The sequence below is a fragment of the Tursiops truncatus genome, chromosome 8 (genome assembly GCF_011762595.2).
Source record: "Tursiops truncatus isolate mTurTru1 chromosome 8, mTurTru1.mat.Y, whole genome shotgun sequence".
In the NCBI taxonomy this organism is placed as follows: Eukaryota; Metazoa; Chordata; class Mammalia; order Artiodactyla; family Delphinidae; genus Tursiops; species Tursiops truncatus.
The window spans coordinates 107,426,442-107,450,037 of NC_047041.1; the positions used below are offsets into that span (position 1 = coordinate 107,426,442).

The 23,596-nt window shown below is 69.6% G+C and overlaps 1 protein-coding gene across 1 annotated transcript; it reads right to left on the reverse strand.

Moving 5' to 3' along the window:
- Positions 1-71: 71 nt before the first annotated feature.
- On the reverse strand, positions 72-22,932 carry BRSK2 (BR serine/threonine kinase 2). Its single transcript, XM_033861752.2, has 19 exons — positions 22,851-22,932; positions 21,791-21,876; positions 19,175-19,315; positions 18,560-18,676; positions 17,840-17,873; positions 17,556-17,624; positions 17,325-17,471; positions 16,483-16,514; positions 15,988-16,152; positions 15,782-15,879; positions 15,556-15,706; positions 11,787-11,847; positions 10,857-11,064; positions 10,081-10,129; positions 6,582-6,705; positions 5,086-5,266; positions 4,902-4,991; positions 2,541-2,588; positions 72-1,284 (listed from the first exon to the last, which is right to left on the reverse strand). Exons 1-19 carry the CDS (start codon positions 22,854-22,856, stop codon positions 1,109-1,111), a joined length of 1,983 nt encoding a protein of 660 aa, XP_033717643.2. The 5' UTR covers positions 22,857-22,932; the 3' UTR covers positions 72-1,108.
- Positions 22,933-23,596: the final 664 nt, after the last annotated feature.

Sequence of the window (23,596 nt, forward strand, 5' to 3'; positions counted from 1 at the left end):
GTGTATAGTAAGAACCGGACTCAAAGCCTAGCCCTGCCCCGTGGTCCCCCCCGCCAACACCCTTCTCCAAAAACAACCAAGAAAAAAAGTTTATAAAAATATCTTGCAGGAATTCTTTAAAGTTTACAGTAGCTTGCCGGCGCTGCATCGGCCGGCTGCCCCCGCGGCCCCGGCACCCCGACCGCTCTGTCCACGGGGCACCTTGGCCCAGACCCCACCCTGCCCAAGACACACACACAGACAGACGGCAGGACGGCGCTGCTGCTGCCCCTTCCCTGAACGGAGAAGTAAAGAAACTCAATAAGTTAAAACAGCAAGTAAATAATACTGATCTCGGCCTGCCCTCGGGCGGGCGGGTGGGCAGGTGGGCAGGTGCTGCGGGGCCCCCGGGGTTTCTTTCCACCTGCAGCCCCCGGGGAGCTGGGGGGTGGGATGCGGCGAGGCAGGTGGGCGGCGCTGAGGTGCATGGACGTGGACGAGGAGGGAGCAGCAGGGAGGGGACGTGCTGAGGAGAGGCCGTGCCGGCCGGGCCAGACGGCTGCTTCACCCCCTTGGGCCTGCCCCGGAGGCTGGCCGGACCCGCCGGGGGCACTGGTCACCGCGCGTCCAGTCGGGTGGGCCCGAGGCGGCCTCCCGTCGGGGCCGGGTCCTCCTCCCCGTGGCCATGCGGAGCTGAAACTGGGCAGAGCTGGCGGGCGGGCAGGGCCTCACTGCCCAGTGGGCGGCAGCAGCAGGAGAGGAGAGAGGGCAGGTCCACGGCAGCTGCCTTCGGTCAGCCGGTATCCGGTGCAGAGCACGGAGGACGGCCTCGTGGAGATGACATGTTAACTTTTCGGGATAATTCCTGGTATCAGAGCGGAAACAGTGGCGTTGTCAGAGACAGGCAGGGAGAGAGACAGCGAGAGAAAGAGAGAGCGGGCGCGGGTGGCCCAGCCGCGGCTGTGGCCCCCGGTGCCCCCTTTCCTTTCCTCCCCGGCTTCACAACAGTCTAGACGGACAGACGGGCGCAGCCCCGGGTCCACACCGGGCGGGCGGCGGGCGGGCGAGCGGGCGGCGAGGCGGCCTGGGGGCCACTGTCGGGGCCGTGCAGGGGGAGGGGGCTATGTGTCTAAGGCTGCTCTCGGCGGGCGGCGGGCGGCCCCGTCCTGGCCGTGTCCTTGCCCGCTGGGTACTCGGCGTCCCCTCCAGGGCCGGGGCCAGCGGCCGCGGAGTCCCCGAGTGGGCCGTGGGCACTCCGCTTGGCGGGCGTGCTGGGGGCCTGGGCCGCCTGCCCGTTCTTCTCGTCTGAAAAAAGTTGTTTAATTACGTCAAAGAAGTTACTCAATGGGCTGCCTGGGTGCACAGAACAGAAGACAAAAGAAAAAAAGAAAAGAGAGAAAAGGAGGGAGGGAGGGAAGAGAGAGAACAACAGACGAATGAACGAAAGGCCCGTGAGGGGGTCCGAGCGGGTGAGCGGGGCCGCGGCAGCAAGCAGGGCAGGCGGCCGGTGGGGGCTCGAGGCCTCTGGGCTGCGGGGCGGAAGCTGGGGCCAGTGGGCACCTTCCTCCCTCGCCAGGCCTCCCGAAGGACCGGCCCTCCCTCCACCTCAGCCTCGGCCTCCCAGTCAGCCCCGCAGCCTGGCCAGCGGGCCGGCCCAGCTCTGGAGACAGACGCGTAAAGGCCGGGGCCGAGCAGGACCCTGGGGCTGGCGGCCGGGGAGGCTGGAGCCAGCAGGCCTGCCACACTCCTCCCAGGAGGCCTGGAGCCCGGCCCCCAGCCAGCCCGGGTGGCACAGCGTGGACACAGAGGTCAGCAGTGGACAGACGGACGGATGGGTGGGTGGACAGGCATGGAGCTGGGGTGTAGGGGGGCTGGGCAGGCAGCCACAGTGGGGGCCCTGGTCCCAGAGGGCATGTCTGGAGGGCAAGAAGGACGGGGCAGAAGCGGGGCCCCGCCCCACCCGGGGGCCTGTGCTCACGGTCCAGGTGCGCGACTGGGGTCACCTCAGTTCTACCTCCTAAACCTGGCCCCCACCTGAGCAGGAGCGGGCAGGGCCCTCTCCCCGCCAGCTGCGGCAGGGCGAGCGGCCGGCGCACCTGCGGCCAGGCAGCTCAGGGCCTGGGCAGGAGCCGCTCCCCGCCCCCCTCCAGTGGGCAGAGAGGGCATGACGCCAGCCTCCGGCCCAAGGACTAGGGGCCACCCTGACCCCCGGCCAGGGCTCAGACGTGAGACCCTTGCTGGCCTTGGGGCTTGGGCACCCTTTCCTGCTGAGCCTTGGGGTCCCTCCGTGGCCTGCCCTGATCCTAGGGCCAGGCCTGTGCCCGCCCTGGAGGGTGACCGAGGCTGCCTGGGGCAGGGGCTGGGGGGCTGGGCACGGCTGGGCGCCGTGGGGGCCAGCGAGGCCACGTGCGCATGTCCGGGCCCCTCGTGTACACAGGGATCCCAGGACAGCCCCGGGGGGTGGCGGGGCAGCACCCAGCCAGGAGCAGGCTGCAGGGGGTGCAGGGTGAGCGGTGGGGGGGACAGGCTGGGGGGCCCAGGTGAGCGTGAGGGGTTCTTACCACATTTGGAAAGCCTCCCCGTCATCATTTCCATACAGTTAGTGGTGTCTGGAGCACAGAACGGAGAGAGGGGGAGGGAGACGTGTGAAAAAGGCTTCCGGCTCAGACCTCAAGCGGGTGCTGCCTGCAGCCTCGGCCAGGCCCTGGGGGAGGGGGCGGAGCCTGGAGTGGGCCAGGCCCTGGGGGAGGGGGCGGAGCCTGGAGTGGGCCAGGCCCTGGGGGAGGGGGCGGAGCCTGGAGTGGGGTTGCGGGGCTGTGGCCAAGGGGTGGGGCTCAGGTGGGTAGAGCCTGGAGTGGGCGGCTCAGAGAGGAGGGGCTCAGCAGAGGGCCAGCCTGGAGTGGGGCCCCTCTCCTGGGCAGTGGAGCGTCCTGCCTGGCCCGCCCTCCCTTCTGCCCTCTGGGCCCAGGACACACGCCTCGGAGCCGAGAGGGCCAGGTCCCCGGCTGCGGTCTACGCTGCCACCTCCGTGTCCTCACCCTGGCTCTCTGTGGCTCACGTGGCCGCAGGCTCCCATTCGCCCCTCGACTCACGGTGGCACACCCTCTCCCGCTCTCTGCTGGGCTTGGCCGCGTTAGGGCTGGGGGTAGGGAAGGCAGCAGAGCCTGGGGTGGAGGGCGGCTGCCTCCCGGCCCTCACTGGGGCCTCCCCTCCCTGGGCTGGGTGGGGGCCCTATTGGAGTGGCCACCAGATCTCTTGGCCTGGTGCCCGAGGGGCCCCCGCTTCTGCCCCCTCCTCCAGTGGCTCTAGGACTGAGCTTGCTGGGCAAGAGTGTCCAGTATGGGGGGAGGGTGTTGGGAAAGGCTGACCCCTCGGGGAGGCCTGGGGACGTGGCCAAGGGATGGGCTGGGGTCCCGGAGTGGGCTCCCCAGGCCCAGGGCTCCCTGAAGGAAGGCAGGGGAGATGGGCTTGGCCCAGGGCAGGCACCCAACAGTCTCCAGGGACGTGGGCTTGGGCCCAGGGCTAAAACGGGGACGGGGCCCTGCAGAAGGGCCGTGTCCGCCCTGCTCACTGCTGGGCCTGGGACCTAGAGCAGGGCACATTCGCCGACAGACAGAATGGTATCCCTTAGGGTGGGACTCTGCCTGGCCAGGAGCAAAGAGGGACCGTGGCGCTGGGCGGGGTGGGTGCAGGCACGGCTGTCCCCTGGGCGGCACACCAGGCCCCTTGCTTGCCTCCCTGAACAAGCTCTGTCCTTCCCCAGCCTCGGTTTCCCCCTCTGAGCACTGCTCTGCTCCGACGTGGAAGCCTTAAAGGCACTGGCCCCCGGGCCAGCCTGGCTCCCAGGGCCAGGGTGTCGGGGCTCCTCCAGCCCCAACCCACCAATAGGGCAGTGAGGCACACGCTGGGGGGAGAAAAGGGGGGCAGGTGAAACACAGACGATGGAATGAGGATGGCAGGGGCGGGTGGACAGTGGGGCAGGTCTGGCCTCTAGGACCCTACACAGAAGCACAGACGGCTGGCCACAGGGGGCTCTGAGAGGTGGGGCTGGGCTGGACCCTGTGCTCCCCAGACCCCACACCCCGACACAGGCCTCGTGGTGAGCTGCCAGCTCCCGCTGAGCGCACGCGCGCCGCTCGCCCTCCCTAACAGCTCATGCACGTGCCCCCGGGGCTCACCCGCACCCACAGGGCTGCAGCCACTCCCCGCCAGGTGCCGAGCGGCACAGACCCTCAGGCTCCCGGGCCCCCGGCGCCTGCAGGCCTGGGCAGCCCCATTCCTGTGTGGCCCCCTCTAGGCCCAGCTGGGGAGCCCCTGCTTTGACTGGACCTCAGGGCCCCCGTGTCCTGCCAGCCAGTGTGGGCACCAGGCCCACAGCCCTGGAGGGTGCTACGTGGGGGGCCCTTGAGGGCGGCAGGGCTCCCGGCAGCACCTTGGTCACTGCTCTGCCGGAGCCTGCTCTCGCTGGCCTGGGGCCGGGCTGCCCCTGTGTCCAGCCGTTCGGCTGGGTGCTGGGCCTGCGGGGCCTGTCCAGGGCCGGGAGGTGGCCGCAGGACACATGGGTGGGCACAGGGTGCCTCCTCGGGGCCAGTCTGGCTCTCGCAGAGGACCTGCCCGCAGCCCCTCCCTGCCCCAGCGGCGGGGCTGGACACCTTACCTGCCAGCGTCAGAGGCTACTCTCGTAGCTGGTGGCCACCTTCTGGCCCTTAAGCCCAGCACCCCAGCTTAGTCCCGGAGCTGGCGGGGGGGGGGTCTACAGTGGACAAGAGGCGCCTTTCAGTGTGGCGTGCTGGGCCTACCCCCCTGGTGTGCAGAGACGGCCGGCCACTGTGCCGGGAGGGCCCTGCTCCCGGGGGTGCACGCGGAGGGGCCACACCCCATCGCCAGCCCTCAGGGCGGCCCGAGCTGAGCCCCCCCCTCACCTGACAAGTGCTGGGCAGAAGGCTGCTCATGTGTGCTCAGCAGCTGGGTCTGAATGGTCTCCACGACCCTCTTGAAGCGGCGGCTGGGGCCTGGGGGAGGTGGGGGGGTGGGTGAGGCGGGGGCAGGGCTGGCCCGGAGCCCCGCCCCCGGGAGCCCCGCCCTCAGCCTCTGCCAGCAGCTCACCTGACAGGAGCGTGAACGTGACGGAGTAGACGCCGTTCTCCTTCTGCGCCGCCCCGCCCTCGGTGTAGGTGATGTCCACCTGGAACTTGACGGGCTTCTGGAACACCGCCGGGCCCCCCGTCGCCTTGTGCTCGGCCCGGAAGCTCGTCTGGGAGATGACGCTGTGGCTGAGGCTGGGGATCTGCGGGCAGGGGGTGGCGTGAGCGAGGAACCCCCAGAGGGCAGGGAGCCGGCCGCCGCCCGAGGCCCCAGCAGCACTGGCTCCCCAGGAGCCTCAGCGAGACGGAGCTGCGCACGGGTCGCAGATGGATCGCGACACGGCAGCAGAGAGCAGGGCTCTGAGGGGCGGGCGGGGAGGCCCCGCAAGCGGCAGCAAAGCCTGGGGCTAGAGCCCATGCCCCGTATTGAGACAGAGCCCCCGGCACCGCTGACAACAGCGCCCGCCGCTCTGCTGGCTCCGGGGTCTGCGGCCCTGGGCGCAGGCGAGGGGCCTCTGCGTGACTGGGCTGCGCAGCCGCCAGGGAAATGTCCGGCAAAACAAACCCAGGAGGCGGTCTTGCCTCAGAGGGGTCGCCCCCAGGACAGGGCTCTGTTGCTTGGGAGAGCACAGTGCTGGCTCGCCGGTTAGAAGGGGCTGAGTTCACATCACGGGGGAAATCTTGGTGTCTCAGGAGAGGCCTGGGGGGCTCCAGGGAAGGCCCAGACCCGGGGCCCGGAGGAGAAGAGGCTGCAGTGGCGGGGTTGGGGGGACTCAGCAGGGCCAGGGTGCCCACACCCGGCACAAGGCCGAAGTCCCCACCTGGTGCTGAGCTCTCCCGTTCCTGGAGACCTCTGGGAGGAGTGCCAAGCTGGCCCCCAAGCCCTAAGGGAAACTTCGCTGCGCCCAGGGAGGCAGGGTGGCCACCCCGGCAGGTCCCGCCCATACCAAGGTGGGGTCCCGGGCTTGGGCTGTGGGGATGCCGAGGGACCCCTAACCTGTGATCCCGGGGGGCCCGGCACAAGGCAGGCCCCACGCAGGGCAGGGCGGGTGAGGCCTCCTGACACGAGTGACTGTGGAAGACACTCTTCAGGGCTTTCTGCCCCACGCGCCCAAAAATCCCAGCAAAGACAGATGGAAACCCACCCAAGGCCCAAGCACAGCCCACCTCAAAAGCCACCAGTGGGAGGCGAGGGACTGCAGGAGGCCGGCAGCACATGGGAGTGGGCAGGGGCACACAGGACACGGAGCCAGCCCTCCAGGACCGTTCTTGGGGCCGTAGGCGCATCCACCAGACCCAGCAGAGGCCCCCCCCCCCCCCGTGTCGAGGCCTCAAGTTCCCTCCTCAAAGCTGCCTCGCAGCCGCCCACGCTTCACCGCCGTCTCAGCGAGGTGCCCCCCCGAGGCCCGCCCCACCCCGGGCCTGTGCACAGCCCGTCTCCCGGCCACAGCGTGCCTGCTGCCCTGGCCCTGCCCAGGCGGGGCCCCAGGGGCAGTGGCCGCGCGGCGCAAGGCTCACCGACAGGAAGGCGTGGACGATGTCGGCTTTGATGGAGCTCAGCGGCTTGTCCTTGATGACCGCGAAGACCTGTTCCTCCTTCTCCAGGCTGATGAAGTTCCCAAACCAGGACCTTTTGGCGAGCCTGGGGGCGGGGCGGAGGGCTGGGCAGGTCAGGGTACGCCGGCTGAGCCCCGAGCCCCCCATCTGGGCTGCAGGCCAGCTTGCTGTCCCAGCCAGACCCTGCCCTGGCCCCAGCTCCCCGCCCTGACCCGCCATCCTGACCCTGACCACCCTCCGCCCTGCCCTGCCCCTCACCCGACAGCCCTGATGCTAGTCGCAGAGCCCTCGGCCTCGCACCTCACCCCAACCACCCCTGCCTGCTCGGGCCTGGGCTGCGCCCACCGGAACCCCACCAGGAAAGAAAGGAGGGTGGGGGTAGGGTGTCCTGTCCTTGAGCCCACCCTGACCCCCACCCTTGCTCCTCTCTGTTGAAGCCACCATGTTTCGGGGTAACTCGCTAAGCCGCAATCCTGCAGCTTCCTGGAGAAAAGTGCCCCGCCCAGGGCTATGTGGGGGGCAGGGGTTGGGGGCGGGGGGCAGGCCAGGGACCCCTGCACAGGTATGTACAGGGGTGACATGGCGCAGAGAGCCGGGGCTGGGGGCCCCGGGTGCTACCTGCCCCTCCCCGTGGCAGACCACCCTCTGTCCTTGGGGACTGGTAGCCCCCTGGCCATCTGCAGCCCCGCTGCCCCAGCCCAGGTCACTCTGTAACACAGTGGTCGCTTCGACCCCTGGGGGCCCAGCCGCTGTACGGGGCAGGGCAGGGCCCACCCCAGGGGTCCCGAGGCCGGCAGTGCCCTCCCGCACGAGACCCCTCATCTCACGGGCATCACGTGTACGCCTCCCTGCCCTCTACGCCATCATGCTCCGGTCTCGTCACTCTGCCCTGCTTCTGGGGCCCCCCTTCTCTGCGGCGGGGCCCTGCCCTACGGCGCACACCAGTGTGGGGGAGACCCCTTGCCGGCCCCACCATCCTGCCTCCGGGGTTCAGCCTGTGTGGGCCCCTCCCTCGTGTGGACGAGGCCCGGGACTTGCTCCTGACCATGAGAACGGGGAGTGGGGGAAGGTCGCGTGCGACCTCAGTCTCTAAAAGGCTGGACTTCCGTCTGGCGAGCGGGTCTCCACCTCTTTTTGACGAAGCCGACGGACGCGGCGGGGACGGACGGATGTGACAGCGAGGCCCACGTGGCCAGGAACCTGAATCCTGCCCGTGACCCCACGAGCCCGGCGGAGGATTCTGCCCCAGCTGGGCCTTGAGACGAACACCGCTGGCCAACACCCTGAAGCAGGGCCCGGCCGGGCCGTGCACGGGGCCTGACCCCAAGCCACGTGCCGTTGGGAGCGACTGCTGACTGTCACTCTCGCCCAGGCAGCTGTAGTGCGGAGACGGCGAGGGCCCCGCTGGCAGACGCGCCCAACTCAGGCTGGGCGGGGGCCAGGGCCGGCCCGCTCGGGCCCGGTGTCTTGCCCCGGCGGTGCTGGCAGCGTGAGCCGCGGGGTCTGAGGCGCGGCTGCTGTTTCCTGCCGTGCACCTTCCCTTTTCCTGCCCGTTTCCAGAGCCTGCTCTCCAGCCCGTGGCGATGTGGCGGCAGCAGGCAGCTTGCCAACAGAGGCCGTCCGCTCCTGCGGCTGGAGCCGGCCCGAGACCTGACGGAGGCAGAGCCGCGGGGACACACATCCTTCCCGACGCCACGCCGTACTTGGCCACCTTCGCCTCCTTCCCCACATCCTGCCGTCTCTGTGGCTGCTGGCGTGCTCAGAGCTCTGGGGTGCAGGCCACCCGCACTGGGGCCTGAGCCCAGGACGTGGGCCGGGAGGCAGCTCTGAAGCCCGCGGCGAGCGCTTCTGCCCCTCCTCCCTCGATGAAGAGACAGAGCAACAGAAAGCCTCCGTGTTGTACTTTGGTGTCTGGTTCGCAAGCAGCCTGGATGAGCCGGGAAGGCCTGTGACAGTTAATGGGCGTCAACTGGGCCCATTTGGTAAAGGTTGGGTGTGCTTCTTGAGAGCAACTTTGAGACGTGGTGACGAGCAGACTCGACGTGGCGGGCCTTGGAAGGTCCTGAGAGCAAAGGCTGAGGCTCCTGGAGGGGAAGCGATTCTCAGCACTGAGACGGAGAAGCCGCCTGCGAAGCCTACAGTCCCCAGGCTCGCCAGCCCCACGGGCCGGTTCTGGAACACGCGGACGCACACGCTCCACTGACACGAGGCTGCTGGCCGCTGGTGGAGGGGACGTCTCAGGGCGGGCAAACACGTCCTTGGGAGGAGTGGGTGCTGGGGGTGCAGCGGCCCCCCAGGGCCACCCGTCTGCTCCTTCCCGTCAGCCACATGCACCGGGTGGCGACGCCGGCCGGGGCCCTCAGGAGGGGGACGAGGCCTCCAGGACTCGAGAATGGGCAGGGGAGGCTGCAGGCCACCTGCACGGTGGTGTCAGCTGCTCTGGGTGGCTTTTTTTTTTTGAGTTTTCTGATAAACCTAACAATTCTGTTACAAACGTGGTCGCGAGAGCTTCTGATGACAACAGGAAACCGTGACCGAAGGGAGACAAACGGTGGGATCACGGAGATCCCGAAACCCCACACTTCAGGCTGGCTGCCCTTCAGCTGCACCCCCGCCCGCTCCTGCTGTGTCCACAGGCCCCATGGGGGGTCACGGCGACAGGGTAACGGCAGCTTCTCCTGCCGGGCCGAAGGCTGCCCGTGAGGTCACGACAGGGCACTGCCCTGTGTCCACTCCGCACTTCACGTTCACACGAGGTGGTGGGGAGCGAAGGCTGGCGCCTCTCTGGGGTCTTCACCCCAGACACACGGGACTCCCGTCCAGACATCTGGCTGGGCTGCAGCACTGCCCCGCTGCCGCCTCAAGGCCCTGCTTCCTGCCCTTGCAGGACGGTGAGCCGGGGGCTCGATGTGTCCTGACCTTGGCCAAGGCCACCCTGCCCTGAACACGGTTCCCGCCGGCCGCCCCTCCTCACCTCCTCCCTGAGACCCTCCATCCCTACGAGCCGCCAGGTGTCCGGCCACACTCCGGGCTGGGCTCACCCTGGGAAGCCCCAGTCAGCACTGCCCAGCGCCCCTCCCTGGTGGAGGCCCCCCCGCAGGCACCGCACCCCTGGTCACCAAGGGCTGGGGGCCGACACGCTCCCCCATGTGGAGGCCGGGGCTCTCAGCAGGTGTGGACACTCACCCTGAGGCGTGGCTGTGCTCTCCCCTGCCACCCCCAGTCCCAGGCACCCCCAGGCTGTGGCTTCTGAGCACATCTGGGAAGAGCAGCTCCCTCACCGCCCAGGCCCTGACCCCTGGCCTGGCATTCGAGGTGGAGACACAGAGACCCCAGCGCTGAGGGGCCCCAAAGCCCTCAGTGGATCCCCCGGCCTGACACACGGGAGGGTCCGTCACAGACCCCCATGCACTAAGAAGGCGGCGACAGGTCACACTTGACCTCGGGCAGGGCCACTTACTCTGGGGACGACTCCGGGGTCAGGTTGGACATCTCCTCGGGCGTCGGAACTGCACACGGGAAGGACGGGGAGAGTGTGGTGACCACTCCACCCTTCCCCCACCAGGGCACCTGCGCCACGGGTGGGGTCTCGGGAGCCACGGCACTGTCTCCAGCGCCCACAGGCACGGGTCAGCTCCCGGCTCCTGCCTGCCGCGGCCACAGGAGCCTCGGGCCACAGGGAGCTGTCCTGCCTTCTGGTGCTGAAACCGGGCCTCACCGCCTCTGGCCTCCAACCAGCCCTGCTGTCCCGGGATAGATGGTACCGCCCGTCGACCGTGCAGGGTGGCTGGTGGGGCCTGGTGGCCTGGAGGTACCAGTTGACCCTCGAAACCCAGCACACAGGGGCAGGCTGCCTATCACTGCCCCAGCCCCGTGGGCTTCCTCACCACACCCACCCATGCCCGCCCACTGGCCTGCTCTCCTCTGTGGGGCTCAGGCAGCCCGGCCTGAACAGGCCACTGGGCCAAGGGGTAACAATGGAGGCAGGAGGAGTCCCAAGGCCGCACCCGCCGGGCAGGCATCCCTGCACTGTGGGGTCCTTGACACACAGTGGGCAGGCTTGGGGACACGTGGACACTGGGGGTACCTCTCGCCAGCGCCTTCAGGAGGGGGAGGGGAAGACCCTCTGAAGCCGGCCCCTGCCTGCCCCGCTCGCCAGGACGGGCAGTGCTCCTCGGGGCCCCCGCCACCAGCCCCCCCGAGCCCCGCCCACCCCGCGTGTCCCGCCACACTCACCTTGCAGTTTCCGGCGGTGGAAGCGGGGTGACCCCAGGAAGCTGTTCTTGATGGAGTTGAGCCGTGTCCTCCAGGGCACCCCTCCCACGCTGGGGCTGGACGGTGGCGTGGGGTTGGGCGTGCCGGCCGGGCTCTCCTTGGGCGTGTGCACAGGCGTCCCCTTGGGGGTAGGGAGGGGACTGCCCCTCGGAGAGGGGTGAGGGGTCACCTGTATGGTGGGGACAGATTTGGTGTTGGCTTCAGTCCCGGTGGGGGGGAGCCGGGCAGGGGCCGGCAGGGTGGGTGAGCCCGGGGTCAGGGCCAGCTGGGGGCTGAGGCCTCCCGCAACAAGGGGCCGGGCCTGGGTGCCCGCCGGGAGCGGGTTGGACTTGGTGCCCTGCAGCGGCTTGTCGGTCAGCTTGGCCTTGCTCGGCAAGGTCTGGGTCTTGGGGTTGGGCCGCGGGGCGGCCTGTGGAGGGAGGACGTGTCCGGGCCGCGCGGCGCTCCGGCCAGCTTCGGGCTCCACGGAGGTGGCCGGGGCGCAGGCCACAAAGGGGAGCTCGGGGGGCGGGGGCGGCAAGACAAACTTTCTAACAGGCTACAGGGCAGCGCCGAGGGCGGGAGGGAGAGCGCACGGGCCCCCGAGAGCCAAGTGGCCCCAGCGCGTGCCCCGCCCGCCCCGCATGCACACACAGCACCCGGGGACCCCAAGGCAGGACCAGCGGGGGCAGGCAGGCGGGGGGGGGGGAGCGTTCGCCACAAAAGAAAAGAACACACGAGAAAACAAACAAAACAAAACAAAAAACGTGCAGTTAGCGAAGGCAGCCGGAGCCCACAGAGCAGCAGCTGCCACCACGCGGGCGGCCCCAGCAGCAGGCGGGGCTGGGGGCCCACCGAGCCGCCCCCCACCCGGGCGCACGCTGGCGGCGGAGCTGGGGCGGGTTCACTTACCCGGGGGCTGCTGAGTGGGCTGGTGGAGAGGCCTGAGGAAGCGCCGCTGATGGACCTAGACCTGGGGACACAGGTGCAGAGGGCGGCTCAGACCAGGAAGGGGCCTCCGGCTCTCGGCTTCTCTCTCCCCTCAGGTGGACCCTCCAGGAGGCCTGGAGCCCTGGTTGAGAGCCCCGAGGCTGCCCCAGTCTGCAGCACACCTGGCCGTGCCTGGGGCTGTCCTGCTGTCCCCACCCCGCCTCTCACCAGGCCCAGGAGAGCCCCCCGCCCCTTGGGGGCCCCATCAGAGCCCCAGTGGTGCAGCTGGAGACCGTGGGACTCCTTTTCCCCCACGCAGAAGGTGCCCTGTGTCCAAGGCCCGAGGCCCCAGGTCCAGGATGGCACGGAGGAGCCCTCGGCAAGGATCTCTCGGGCCCGGGGTGAGAGGACACAGGGCTTCCCGTGAGCCGATGCCAGCCCCGGTGCCCTGAGGCAGCCCAGCTGAACCCCAAGGCTGAGCTGTCACAGGCCCCGAGTCCTGCACTCCGCCCGGCGCCTCACACCCTGCCGTTTGGGCCACCAGCTGGCACCAGCCCAGCCCCTCCAGGCCCACGGCCCTCCCCTTGCTCACACCACAAACACCTGGGACGGGCGTCAGCAGGGACGCGGACTCGGTCCACCCCGGCCCCATCTGGCCTGCAGACCTGGCCTGGGCCTGGCCAGAGAGAGGCCACCGGCCCAGCGTGCCCAGCGGAGACACGCATGTAGCCGCCGCCCCCTCAGGGCAGGAACTGGACACCTCTCGGGGCAGGGCCAGGCCTGCGGGGCCTCGCTCCACCACCCCGCGTGGCCTCGGGGGAAAGGAAACGCCCGCTCACCCCTGGGCGCCGGCACCTGCCATCCTTAGAGCAAGGAAGCCGGAGGGGTCGAGGCAGCCACGGGAGAGAAGAGGACAGAAAAGAGTGAAGGGCGTCCACACCGCCCACCCGCCAGCCCGGCCACACTGCCCACACCGCAGCTGGCCCCTGGGCCTCGGGCCGGAGCTGAGCCCACGCTGGCCGGTCCCCCAGCACCTGTGGGCCGGGGCCCCATGGCGATGACCCTCCGACTCCCACCCCGCGAGCTGACACAGCCCGGAGCCGGGGGGCAGCGCTGACCCTCCTCTCAGCACCCCCCGACCCAGCCTGCCCGAGTCCAGGACTGCACTCAGAGCCGGGCCCGAAGCTTCCCGATGCCGAGAACGGGGCCGGAGGGCTGGTCGGTGGCAGCTGGTGCCCACCCCAGCAGCCACAAGCCAGCCGTGAGCTTGCTGCTGGGCACAAGGAGAGCGGAGCAGCAGCAGCAGGAGAGAGAGGGGAGCCGCGTGCACGCCCTCCTGTCTAACCAGGCGGTCCCTGGAAACTGAACTGAGGAAGGACGGCGCCAGCACGAGAGCAGCCAGGGCGCGGAGCAGAGCGGGCGAGGCGCAGGCAGGTGCAGGGGGAGGCAGAGGGGGCCCGGGGGCGAGCGAGGTCCCGCCACTGTCACCGCCGGGCAGGAGGCCCTGCAGGGGCGGGGCTGGGGCTCTGGAAGGCCAGACCCTGTGCTGAGACCCCTGGGACCGGCACACCTCCTGCCCCTTCCTAAGGAGCCTGCAGCCGCCTGGGGCTGCCACGTCTACTCTGGCCCTTGCGGGATATGGGCCAGCGTGGGCTGGGGGAGGGGAGCTTAACGAGGGCCACGGAGGCCCACTGACCACAGGGCAAGGGCCGGCCGGAAGGGACCTCACAGCCTGCAGCCCAGGGGCCCAGGGCAGGCAGAGTCTCTGGGTCTCCCAGCCCCTCTCGGGGCCGGCCATGGGCCTCGTCCCAGCAGCCCCGCTCCTCATTCTGGGCCTCAGTCTAGCCTGACCCGGGCCCTTCCCCGGCTCGCTGGAAGGTTCCCTTGCCAAAGAGGAGAGGACCAGATGCACCTCAGGCCCAGCCCTGCCACCAGGCCCGCCGCTGTCTTTGGGACTGGGGGGCGGGGGATGGGTGGGCAGGGTGTATACCTGTCTTCTTTGCTGAATTGGGGGTGGGCTTCAGCGATATCCAGGCTTTTACTGAACATTGCTTTACTACAGCGGGAACAAAGCGAGAAAAGAGAGTTACTGACGCAGCCCCAGCAGGCGGTCCAGGAGGCCAGACCTCCACACGGCTCCGAGCTGGGCACCACCCACCTGGCCCCAGGCCAGGGCGCACAGACGTGAGGGGCGGGGTCAGGCAGGAGAGCACCAGGGCCACAGCACACCCGGCCCGGGTGACGTGCCTGGCAGGGTGGCCTGGCCGGGCCTTGGAGGATGCCTAGCACTGCCGCCAGCCCCGGGACCCCTCCAGCCCCAGCGGGTGTGGCCTGTTGTGGTAACAAGTGGCCAAGCCAGAGAGGAGGCAGAGCCTGAGAAGCAGCAGCGGGTGGGGAAGCGCCAGGGCAAGGACGGCTCGCAGCTGAGCCCACCCCACCCCTCCCCGGGCACCCCCAGCCCCCGAGGCGCCCAGGCCGGGAAGGCAAAGCAGAAGCCGCGACGGGGGGCCTCCCACGCCCAGCCCCTGCCCCTGTGCCTGCGCCTGCCCAGGCGGCTGCGGTGTGCGGGGTGTGGGTGGCTGGTGCCGGGAGCGCTGGCGAGCCTTCAAGCTGCCCTGCAGGTGTTGGACCGGAAGCCAGGACAAGGCTCGGGAAAGGTGGGCTGGGGAGAGGTGACCTCTCGCCCGGGCCGCTGGAGGGAGAGGTGCACCCCCAGCGAGCGGGACACAAGGCACAATCAGGGCAGGACCACGGCCAGCAGAGACCTTCCCGCTGCTCGTCCCCCCACCCAGTGCACGAGCCCGCGGCGGGTGGGCCACGCGGCCTGGAGGCCTGGAAGGAAGCCCCGGAGGCCAGGAGCCCAGGTCAGAGGCCGAGCCAGCCTGCTTCCCCGGGGAGGGCCTGGCACCACCACGGGGCTGTGGCCTGTGAGCTGGGCAGCCAGTTGAATCCTGACAGTGGGGCCCAGTAGCCCTGCGGGTCCTCGAAGGCCTGGCCCAAGGGGCCGTCCCCAGATGGCTGAAGCCCCTGCCTGGGCAGGAAAGCTTGGTCTCACCCAGCCAGCCCCAAGTCGGCAGAGGCTCTGCAGGACCTGGGTGCCCTTCCTTCCTCCAGGGGGCACTCTGTTTGCACAGCCCAGACCTGCTCCTCACCCACCGCCCTGCCCCCGAATTCCACGTCCCTGGGCCCTGCACTGCCACAGGTGACCCAGACGTGGGCTCAGCGTCCATCGGGGATATGCCTGCTGGGCTGCAGCTCTGAGCACAGCTTCATCTCTGAGCAGCCGGCTCAGCCCCCTGAAGTCCAGCTCAGCTAAGCTCAGCTTAGATCTCAGTTTAATCCACTCCAGCCCAGCCCAGCCCGGTCCGGTCCAGGATGGCCTGACCCAGCCCAGTTTAACCCAGGCCAACAAAGCAAAGCCCTGCCCAGCTCAGCCCAGCCCAGCCCAGTGTACTCCAGTCCAGCTCAGCTCAGCCAGTCCAGCCCAGCTCAGTCCAGCCCAGCCCAGCCCAGAGTTCAGCCCAGATCAACCTACTTCAGCTCAGTCCAGCCCAGCCCAGATCTGCCCTGCCCAGGGCAGTCTAGCCCAGCTCAGCTCAGTGCAGCCAGTGCAGCCCATGCAGCCCAGCCCCAGGGCCGGGGGCGCAGAGAAGAGCCAGGCCAGGCCCAGCACAGCCCGTGAGGGGCCCCGTCGCTGACTGGGCCGGGGCACCAGGAGGCAGAGCGCTGGGCCCTCCCAGAAGGCACGCACCTCTGGCCGTGCTGGGCCATCTCGATGGCCCGCCGCGCAGGCACCGGGGAGCCGCCATCCGTCACGCTCAGCACCTCCATGGACTTGCGCTCAGGCCGCCGCTTGCCGTGCCGGTTCAGCATTGGGGAGTCCACGCGCTTCCGGGGAGGGTCTGCGTGCAGATGGGGGTCAGGGCCGGGCAGCCTGGAGGGGGCAGCGTGGGCCGGGCCACCCGGGGACCTCATACCTATCTCGTTCCTGGGCGGCAGGTCCTCGTCCTCGTGGCTCGGATACCTTTCTTTCCGGTCCAGGAGGAGGAAGTAAATCATCTTCTCCTGGTTCTCCCTGCAGCGGGCGAGAGGCGCCAGGAAGGGTGGATGGGGGTTCCTGGGGGGCGGTGTTCCCACCCACAGACTCCACCAGGCCCCGCCCCGGCGCGGCTCCCAGACGCACTCCTCGGACAGCAGGTCCTGCAGCAGCTTGTTCCGGTCCCGGAAGCAGCCCAGCGAGTGCATGCTGTCCAGCACGTCGGGGTCGATGTCCTCCAGGCTGGGCAGCGAGCGGATCTGCACCTTGCGGGGGATGGGCTGCTCCGGCTCGGGCTCGTTCTTGCCTCCTCTGTGGGTGACAGGGCACCGCCACCACCAGTCACTCACCTCTGGCCCAGCCCGAGGCTCCTCCGCCCCCCCCCCCCTTCCTGGGGCCCCGAATCCTGCTGCCTTCCCTGTGCCCAGCCCCTGCACACTCCTGCATCCTGCATGTGCCCAGCGCAGGCCGGCCCAGAGGCCCCCAAGAGCTGGCCGGGTGGCCCGAGGCTGGAGGCAAGCCTGCGCTGGGCCCCCTGCCCTGGGCGCCCTGCCCCCCCCCCCGGCCCCCCGCCTTCCCTAGCAGGCCCTCCAGGCCACAGCGCAGGCAAAGCAGGCGATGAGGAGAGGAAAAGCTACTTACATATACCAAATGTGTTTCTGAATGTGCTCTAGCTACAAGGAAAGAGAAACAGGGAGTTAGTACGAGGAAGGAGCAGAGGCCACGTTAGGAGGCCATGAAGGAGCAAGGAGGTGGGGGCCTGAGTGTGGAGAGAGCAGGAGAATGGGGGAGGGGAGGAGGGAGGGAGGAGGACCCGGGGGTAGGGAGAGCCTGGAGGTGGGGGAGGGGTGGGGGGACCATGGAGAGTGGGGGGAGCACGGGGCTCCAGGCCAGCACCCCTGACCCTGCCTATGTCAAGTGGAAGAGAAAACGCCACCCTAGAGACAGCAGAGAGCTGGGGAGAGTGGGGGCTGCAGGCACGGCAGAGGGAGTGGGTGGGGGGTGGGAAGCAGGAGCCCCCGGGGCTCAGGGCGGGAGGCCTGAGGGAGGACAGCAGGGGGAAGCAGCCAGGGCTCAGCCCACCCGTGCGGGAGGCGCTGGGTGCAGGTGTCAGCAGGAGGCTGGGGCTAGCCCCGCCCTCCACCCGGACTAGGGGGGCTTGCTTGGGGAGGGCGGCCTCTTGGGCAGTCCTGCTGCCCCTTCCCCGAGGGACCTGACATCCTGGCACGAACCGAGCCCAGAGGAGGCCAGAGACGGCTGGCTGGGGCTTCCCTCAGACCCCGGCCACCCCCTGGCCACTGGCGTCAGTCATGAGGAACTATTCGCGCATACAGGGCAGGCCCCGGACAGCCGGAGTGGCTCCGCGCTCCTGGACCGCGCTCGCGCGCGGACGGCCCTGCGCACGTTCACGCCGGGCGCGCGCCCGCGGCCTCCGCCCCGCGCCCGTGCGCCCAGGTGCGAGCTCGGGGGGAGGAGGGACGCACCGTGAGGCGCCGCGTGGCGTCCACCTCGATCATGCCGCGCAGCAGGCTCTGGCAGTCGGGCGGGATGAAGTGCGGCATGTGGAACACGCCCCGCTTCACCTTCTCCAGCAGCTGCCGCAGGTTGTCGTCGTCGAAGGGCAGCGCCCCCTGCCGGCGGGACCGGGTCACCGCGGGGGCGGACCGACGGCGGGGGCGGGATGGGGGCGGGGGCGAGGGCGGGGGGAGCCTCACCACAAGCAGGGCGAACAGAATCACGCCGCAGCTCCACACGTCTGCCTTGCGGCCATCGTACTTCTCTCCCTGTGGACAGCACTGGGGTTGGTGCGGGCGCAGGGCCGGGGTCTTTCCGGGGATCGAGGGGCCCAAGGGGAGCGTCTGGGAGGAGCTGGCCCCGTGGGCGGCGCCAAGGACAGGAGGCCAGGCCCCGGTCTGGGGGTCCACGATCTCCGGGGCAGGGAGGCCCCCTAGGTGGGACAGGGACCAGGGTGGGGGCGCGTGGTGGGTTGGCTACTTACCCGGATCACCTCCGGGCAGGCATAGTGGGGGGACCTGGAGGCAAAGGCAGCAGTCAGGGCAGGAGACTCAGTACCCACCGCGCACCCAGCCGTCCCGCCCCCTGCGCTTCTGGACCGGCCCCAGGACCGCAGCAGGTGGAGACGGAGGGGAGGGGGAGGGGGAGGGGAGGGGCCCTCCCCCCGCCCCCCCCCCCCCACCGCAAGCTCTGCCTGGGACGGATGCCCCACTGTGGGACCCTCAGGCCCACCAGGAGGCCCCAGGGCTTCGGTGCCGATTCCCTCACAACCTAATCCCCCTGCCTGCTCCTGGGGGAGGCCCAGGCCTGGGACCCAGGGGCCCACCTGCCCTGCCCAAGGAGACTGTCACCAGAGGCTGGACCGTGAGGCACCCCCATGAGAGTGCTTGCAGCCAGGAAGCTGGCACGCCAGCCTCACTCCCAAGCACGGCAGGGAGCTCCCAGGGCAAGACCGGCCTTTCCGAGCCTGGCCACAGAGCCGAGGGATGTAATGGGCCAGGCGGGTCGCCTGCAGCCCCTCACTGCACCGGGGAGACGGTGCCAGGAGCAGAGCCGGGGCCCTGCCTCCAGCCCAGGCTGTGGGGTGCTGGGGGGCCCTGGGGCTGCGGGGCCACCTGGCTGGGCAGCCGCGGGGTCAGGCTGTGGGCGGGGCAACAGCCCCTGGCCTATGGAGAAGCGGCAGCCGGTCCGGGACTCAGCTCACCCGCAGCTCGTCTCCAGCAGGCTGTCGCCAACCTGCAGCGACGCCATCCCGAAGTCCGCGATCCGGATGTTATTCTTCTCGTCCAGCAGAAGGTTTTCTGGTTTCAGATCCCTGTGGCTGGGAAGGAAGGCGGGATTGAGGCTGACAGGGGTGGGAGCTGCCGCCCCTCCCGAAACCCCGCCCTCACAACATGAGGCCAATGGCAGCGCTGCCTGGTGATGTCACCAGCAGCCAATCGGAAGTCTCCTACGGGACAGACGGCTTCAAGGTGGCAGGATAGGACAGGGACTCTGCCAGCAAGGGGCAAGTTCTGCTTTGCTCCCTGAGGTCGCGTTCCCCTTCGCTGCTCCCACCACCACACCTACTCTGGGCCGAGGCCAACCTGGAGCCCCCAGACCGAGGGTGCCCTGACCCCAGGACCCCTGAAAAAACCAAGGAGACTTGGGTGGGCACCTGGCAGAAAGCTTTCTGATGCCCCTGGGCTGGGGGGCCAGTAGAGGATACACTGCCTGATCCAGGGGGAACGGGGGGAGTGCAAGAGTGGGGGGAGGCACACCTGCAGGGACGGGGGCTAGCGGGTGGGGGACAGGGCACCTGGAGGGGCGGGGGACGCACCATATGGAGTGACTGTGGCAGAAGTCTAGCGCAGAGATGATCTGCCGGAAGAACTTTCTAGCCTCTTTGGGGGTCAGCCTCCCCTTCTTGACAAGGTAGTCGAAGAGCTCCCCACCAGACACGTGTTCTAGCACCAGGTATCTGCGGGGGACGGGTGGGCGTCGGGTGGGCGCACCCAGCCAGGGCACCGCTGCCCAGAGGCGGTGGGCCACCACCCCATCCCGGCGCCATCCTCCACCACGTCCCGGCACTGGGCACCCTCAGCGGGTGGGGTCCCCGCCCGCCTCCAGGGAAGCAGGTCCAGAGGAGCAGGGCCACACTGGGCCCCAAGGCGAGAGGGGCACTGCAGCTGCTGACCTTCTTGCGAGCCTGAGGCTTGGCCCTTCCAGGCCCTCCCTGGCCACCCCGGGCTGGGCTCCCAGAGGAGCGGGGGGACACACAGACACTCAGGCCCTCAGGGAGCCCTGGCCAGCAGGGCAGACCACAAAAAGGCATGGGTGGGGGACAGAGCACAGCTGGTCTCGGAAGATAGGGGGCGGGTGTGGGACGAGGGACTGGGTGGGTGTGGCCGGGAGGCAGGTGGTGAACGCCCCCAGCTTGGCTCACGGCTGGGGTGATGCCGGAGGGTAGGGGTGAACTGCTGGAGGCGTGGGCTTCCCATGGCGCCCCGGGTTCCATGGGGACCCCACGCCCCTCTGCGGTGAGCAGTGGGCTGTGTCCAAGCTGAGCCTCCCTGGAGTGGAATCTGAGGGGCTGGTTTCTAGGGGTGGGCGGGGGGGTGGTCCAAGACACGTGGACACGGATGCCTGCGGGCCTCAGGGGAGCTGGGCCTGGAGGGCTGAGCACAGGCCCCGAGGAGCCCCTGGTGGGAGCCAGGGAGGGGTGGTTCTGGTGGGCTGCGGTGGCTTGGGGAGGGGAGGTGGGTGACAGGGGACGTGCGGGACCAGGGCTGGTGAGGATGAGGGTGTGGGCCTCGGGGGGCTGTATCAGGAGCTGGTCTTGCAGGAATGGAGGGGCTGGAGCGGGCGGGGGGGCAGCCTGTCTGCAGAGAGGAGGGGTTGGGGGGAGGAAACGGCTGGAGACACAGGGTGGGGACACTGGGTGGTGTTTGAGCAGAGGCGGGGCCAGTCCCAGGGGACCTGCCCTGCTCCTGAGCGGGAAGCCACAGCACAGGCCCAGCGGTGCCCCAACCTCGGTGGCAGAGGTCCCCTGCCCGCTCCCCTGCCTCCAGGCTCCCTGGGCCGCCTTGGGACCCCCGGGAGGGCTGGGCCCACCAGCACCAAGGCCGGCCGCTGTCCACCATGCTCCCGGCATCCTGTCACCCCGCCTCTGCTCAGCTGCGCCCCCGCCTGGCCTGCTGTCTGGGCCCCTCCCTGCTTCCTGCCCCTCCTGGGGGCCTCTCCCCCTGCCTGGCACCCCCACAAGTGTCTGAACAGAAGGAGGCAGTGTGACCGGTCTCCTGTGTGCAGAGGTGGGCAAGGCCTGCCCAGCACCCACCCATACCCCAAACTCATGGATGTCATCAAGACACTGCCAGGTGGGTCCCCACGTGGGCCTGTGGCCCTCACGGGGTCCCGATGGCGGCTTCAGCTCAGCAGCGTCGGGGGCCCAGGACCACCACCTGCTTCACACCCCCAATCCCGTGGTAACCGGGGCCCTGCTCTTCCCAGGGCCCCCATGGGGGGTGGCTCTTGTCATCCCATCTGCAGTTAAACACTCAGAGTTGGGCACTCATGCAGCGCTGGGTCCCCGGCTGGCACAGGAAGAGAGGGAGGCCCGAGAGCAGGCGCTGCTTGTCGGAGGGGCTGGGGCTGAACCCGGGCCCCCTGCTCCCCCAGGGCCACTTCCTGCCCCCACCTCCCCTGCCCGAGACAGCGCTGCAGCGGCTAAGGCCAGCCTGCATCAGGGGCCCAGTCAGGGCTGGGCTCGAGGCCTTGAGGGCCCCTGGGGCAGGGGGCCTGCGGGGACCGTGCCAGGCCAGCCCCCTGCCCACACCCCCTCGCCCAGCTGCCCGTCCCCTCCCCGAGGGACGCGGCCCAGCAGCCAGGCCTTTCCTACGGCCACACACGGGGCAGCGGCAAAGCTGACTCCCCTGAGGGGACCCTGTGAGCGGCCACCCACATCCCCAGGGAAGCTCGCGGAGGCCACACAGCGGGGGACGGGGGGGGGGCTGCCCACGCGGGGAAACGTCCGCCAGCCTCAGTGGCCTCGGTGGTGACAGGTCAGCCACGCTCAGCATCCCAACAGCAGGCTGGGGGAGGGGCCTGGGTGGCGACAGTGCGGTCGGCCGGCCTGGGGTCCCCACCCACGTGAGGGAGCACGCGGGGGCTCCGAGGGGCTTGGCACGGGGTCCGTGGGAGCCCCCAGCAGAGCGGCGGGGTCCTGAGGCTCGCTGGGGCCGGGAGAAAGGGCCTGAGGTGCTCCTGCCCCTCAACGCCCCCCTCCCCCGAGTCTGCTCCCCACAAGGCCCCATCCTCAAGCCAGTGGCTCTGCAAGTCCCCGCTGGCCAGCCCTGGACCTGGTCAAGGAGCAGTGACCGCCATGGCCTGTCCTGCAGACCCCCTCCCGGGACGGCCCCCCTCTGCCCCCCAGCTCTCCGGACCCAGCAATACCTACAAATATTTTTTGTTTTCATAGACGTCGTGCAGCTTGAGGACATGGGGGTGCTCGATCAGCTTCAGGATGGCAATCTCCCGCTCCACCTGCGGGGAAGGGGGCGCCGTCACGGCAGGCCGGGCTCATCCCCCCACCCGTGCGCTGCCCACCCACCCGTCCAGGTTGTGGGGTCACAGAGCCCCCGGGATGCTGGGCTCCTGGGGCAGGTCCAGCCTCGCACTGGCATCTCTACCCCGTGGGCCGCCTCCCTGCCCTCCCCCAGCTGCACTCGGTCCCTGCCAGGCCTCCGGGGGGGGCCCGGTTACACCCCCGGGTCCACTTCCACTGAGATAGCTCCTGTCTCCCCACTCAGATATCTTGTGGCATCTTGACCTTAGCGCCCCAAACTGACACGTAAGACCCGCCCCCAAGCCGGGCGCTGGCCAAGGCAGGATGGGAATCGGTCAAGCCGCCACCAGCACCGCCCACACCCCATCCAAACGACCGCCACCTCCCCTTAAAACCAGCCCGTGGCGCATCCTCCAGGCTTCCCCAGCTGGGCCCACCCGGTCCCCCCCGCCCCCACCGGCCAGAGGGGTCCTCACTGTGTCACTGGCCGGCGCCCACCACGGCCCACCTGCTTTCCTGCCCCCCCTCTGCCCCTCACCCCTGCCCGCTGAGAGGACAGCCGTTCGGACAGATGAGCAGACAGACGGGGAACAGAGCCTGGGCAGCCCCTCCCCGCTGAGTGTCTGGTCCCACCCAGGAGTCCTCCAGTCACGTGGGGTCTGCTTCAGTCCCTAAGGGGACCGGACTCCACCAGGGCTGAGGGGATGCTGAGGTGGGGGGAGCAGGGAGGAGGAGGGGCTGCGAGGCCTCCTGGGACCCCGCACTTCCTCTTCTCCCTCAGAGACAGGGGTCTCCTCCTGATTCTAACGGGGGAAACTGAGGCCAGCCAGCCCTCTCAACAGATGGGGCAGCAGGACCCAGCAGGAACCCCCTTCCCAGGCAGCTCGCCTGCAGCCTGGCTCCACCCCGCCCACTGGGCCTCCCCACCTCCCCTGGCCGCCCCCAAGCTCACCTTCATCAGTACAGACTCGCTGAGCTTCTCGCGGTTGACGATCTTGACAGCCACCTTCTGGCACGTGACACAGTGAATCCCCAGCTTCACGAGGCCTGGGGGCGAGGGGAGCCCTCAGACCCCGTCTGGCCACCGCCCAGGCCCGACCAGCAGGGCCCCTCCCGCACCCAAGCCCGGCCCCTCACTCAGTGCCGGGATCCTGTGCCCCTGCCCCCCAGCCTGTCTTGGGCCAACCCCAGGCCAACATCTGCCCTCCCGCGCTCCCTGGTCGCTGGCCAGAGGCTGTCCCCAGTGTGGTCACTCTGACCCACGCCACATACGGGCCGTCTGCCCCTCCAGCGACACCTGGAGTCCCTCCCCCGGACCTTAGCCGGAGCTCAGCCCCTCGGCAGGGGAGCCAGGGTGCCCTCAGGTCCCACAGGCCCCTCCCCCACCTGTCACCCTCCTCTTGGCCTTCGGACCTCTGGACAAGGTGCCCCCGACACCTGTGTCCAGCTCCCTGCTCTCCCCAGGACACCAGCACAGGCCCAAGGCCCCTCCCCCGGCAGCTGCGGCCCCGCAGCCCGCCTCCCTGCATCTCCCGTTGGACAGGACACTGCCGATTCACCTCTGCTGTCGTCACCACGCTGCAGGGAGCCGCGGTCCTGGTCACTGCCCCCTGGCCTCCTGGCCTCCGCTGGACCTTCTGTGGCCTCAGACCGAGATGCCCTGCATTCTCCCCTCCCAAGCCCGGGCCCGACCTGGAC

Excerpts from the sequence above, each read along its gene's own strand:
- BRSK2 (XM_033861752.2), bottom strand. Across the intron at positions 19,316-21,790 it reads TATGAAAACAAAAAATATTT|ATACCTGGTGCTAGAACACG; the intron begins GTAGGTATTGCT and ends CGTCCCCCGCAG. Across the intron at positions 16,515-17,324 it reads ACGCCACGCGGCGCCTCACG|CTAGAGCACATTCAGAAACA; the intron begins GTGCGTCCCTCC and ends CTTTCCTTGTAG.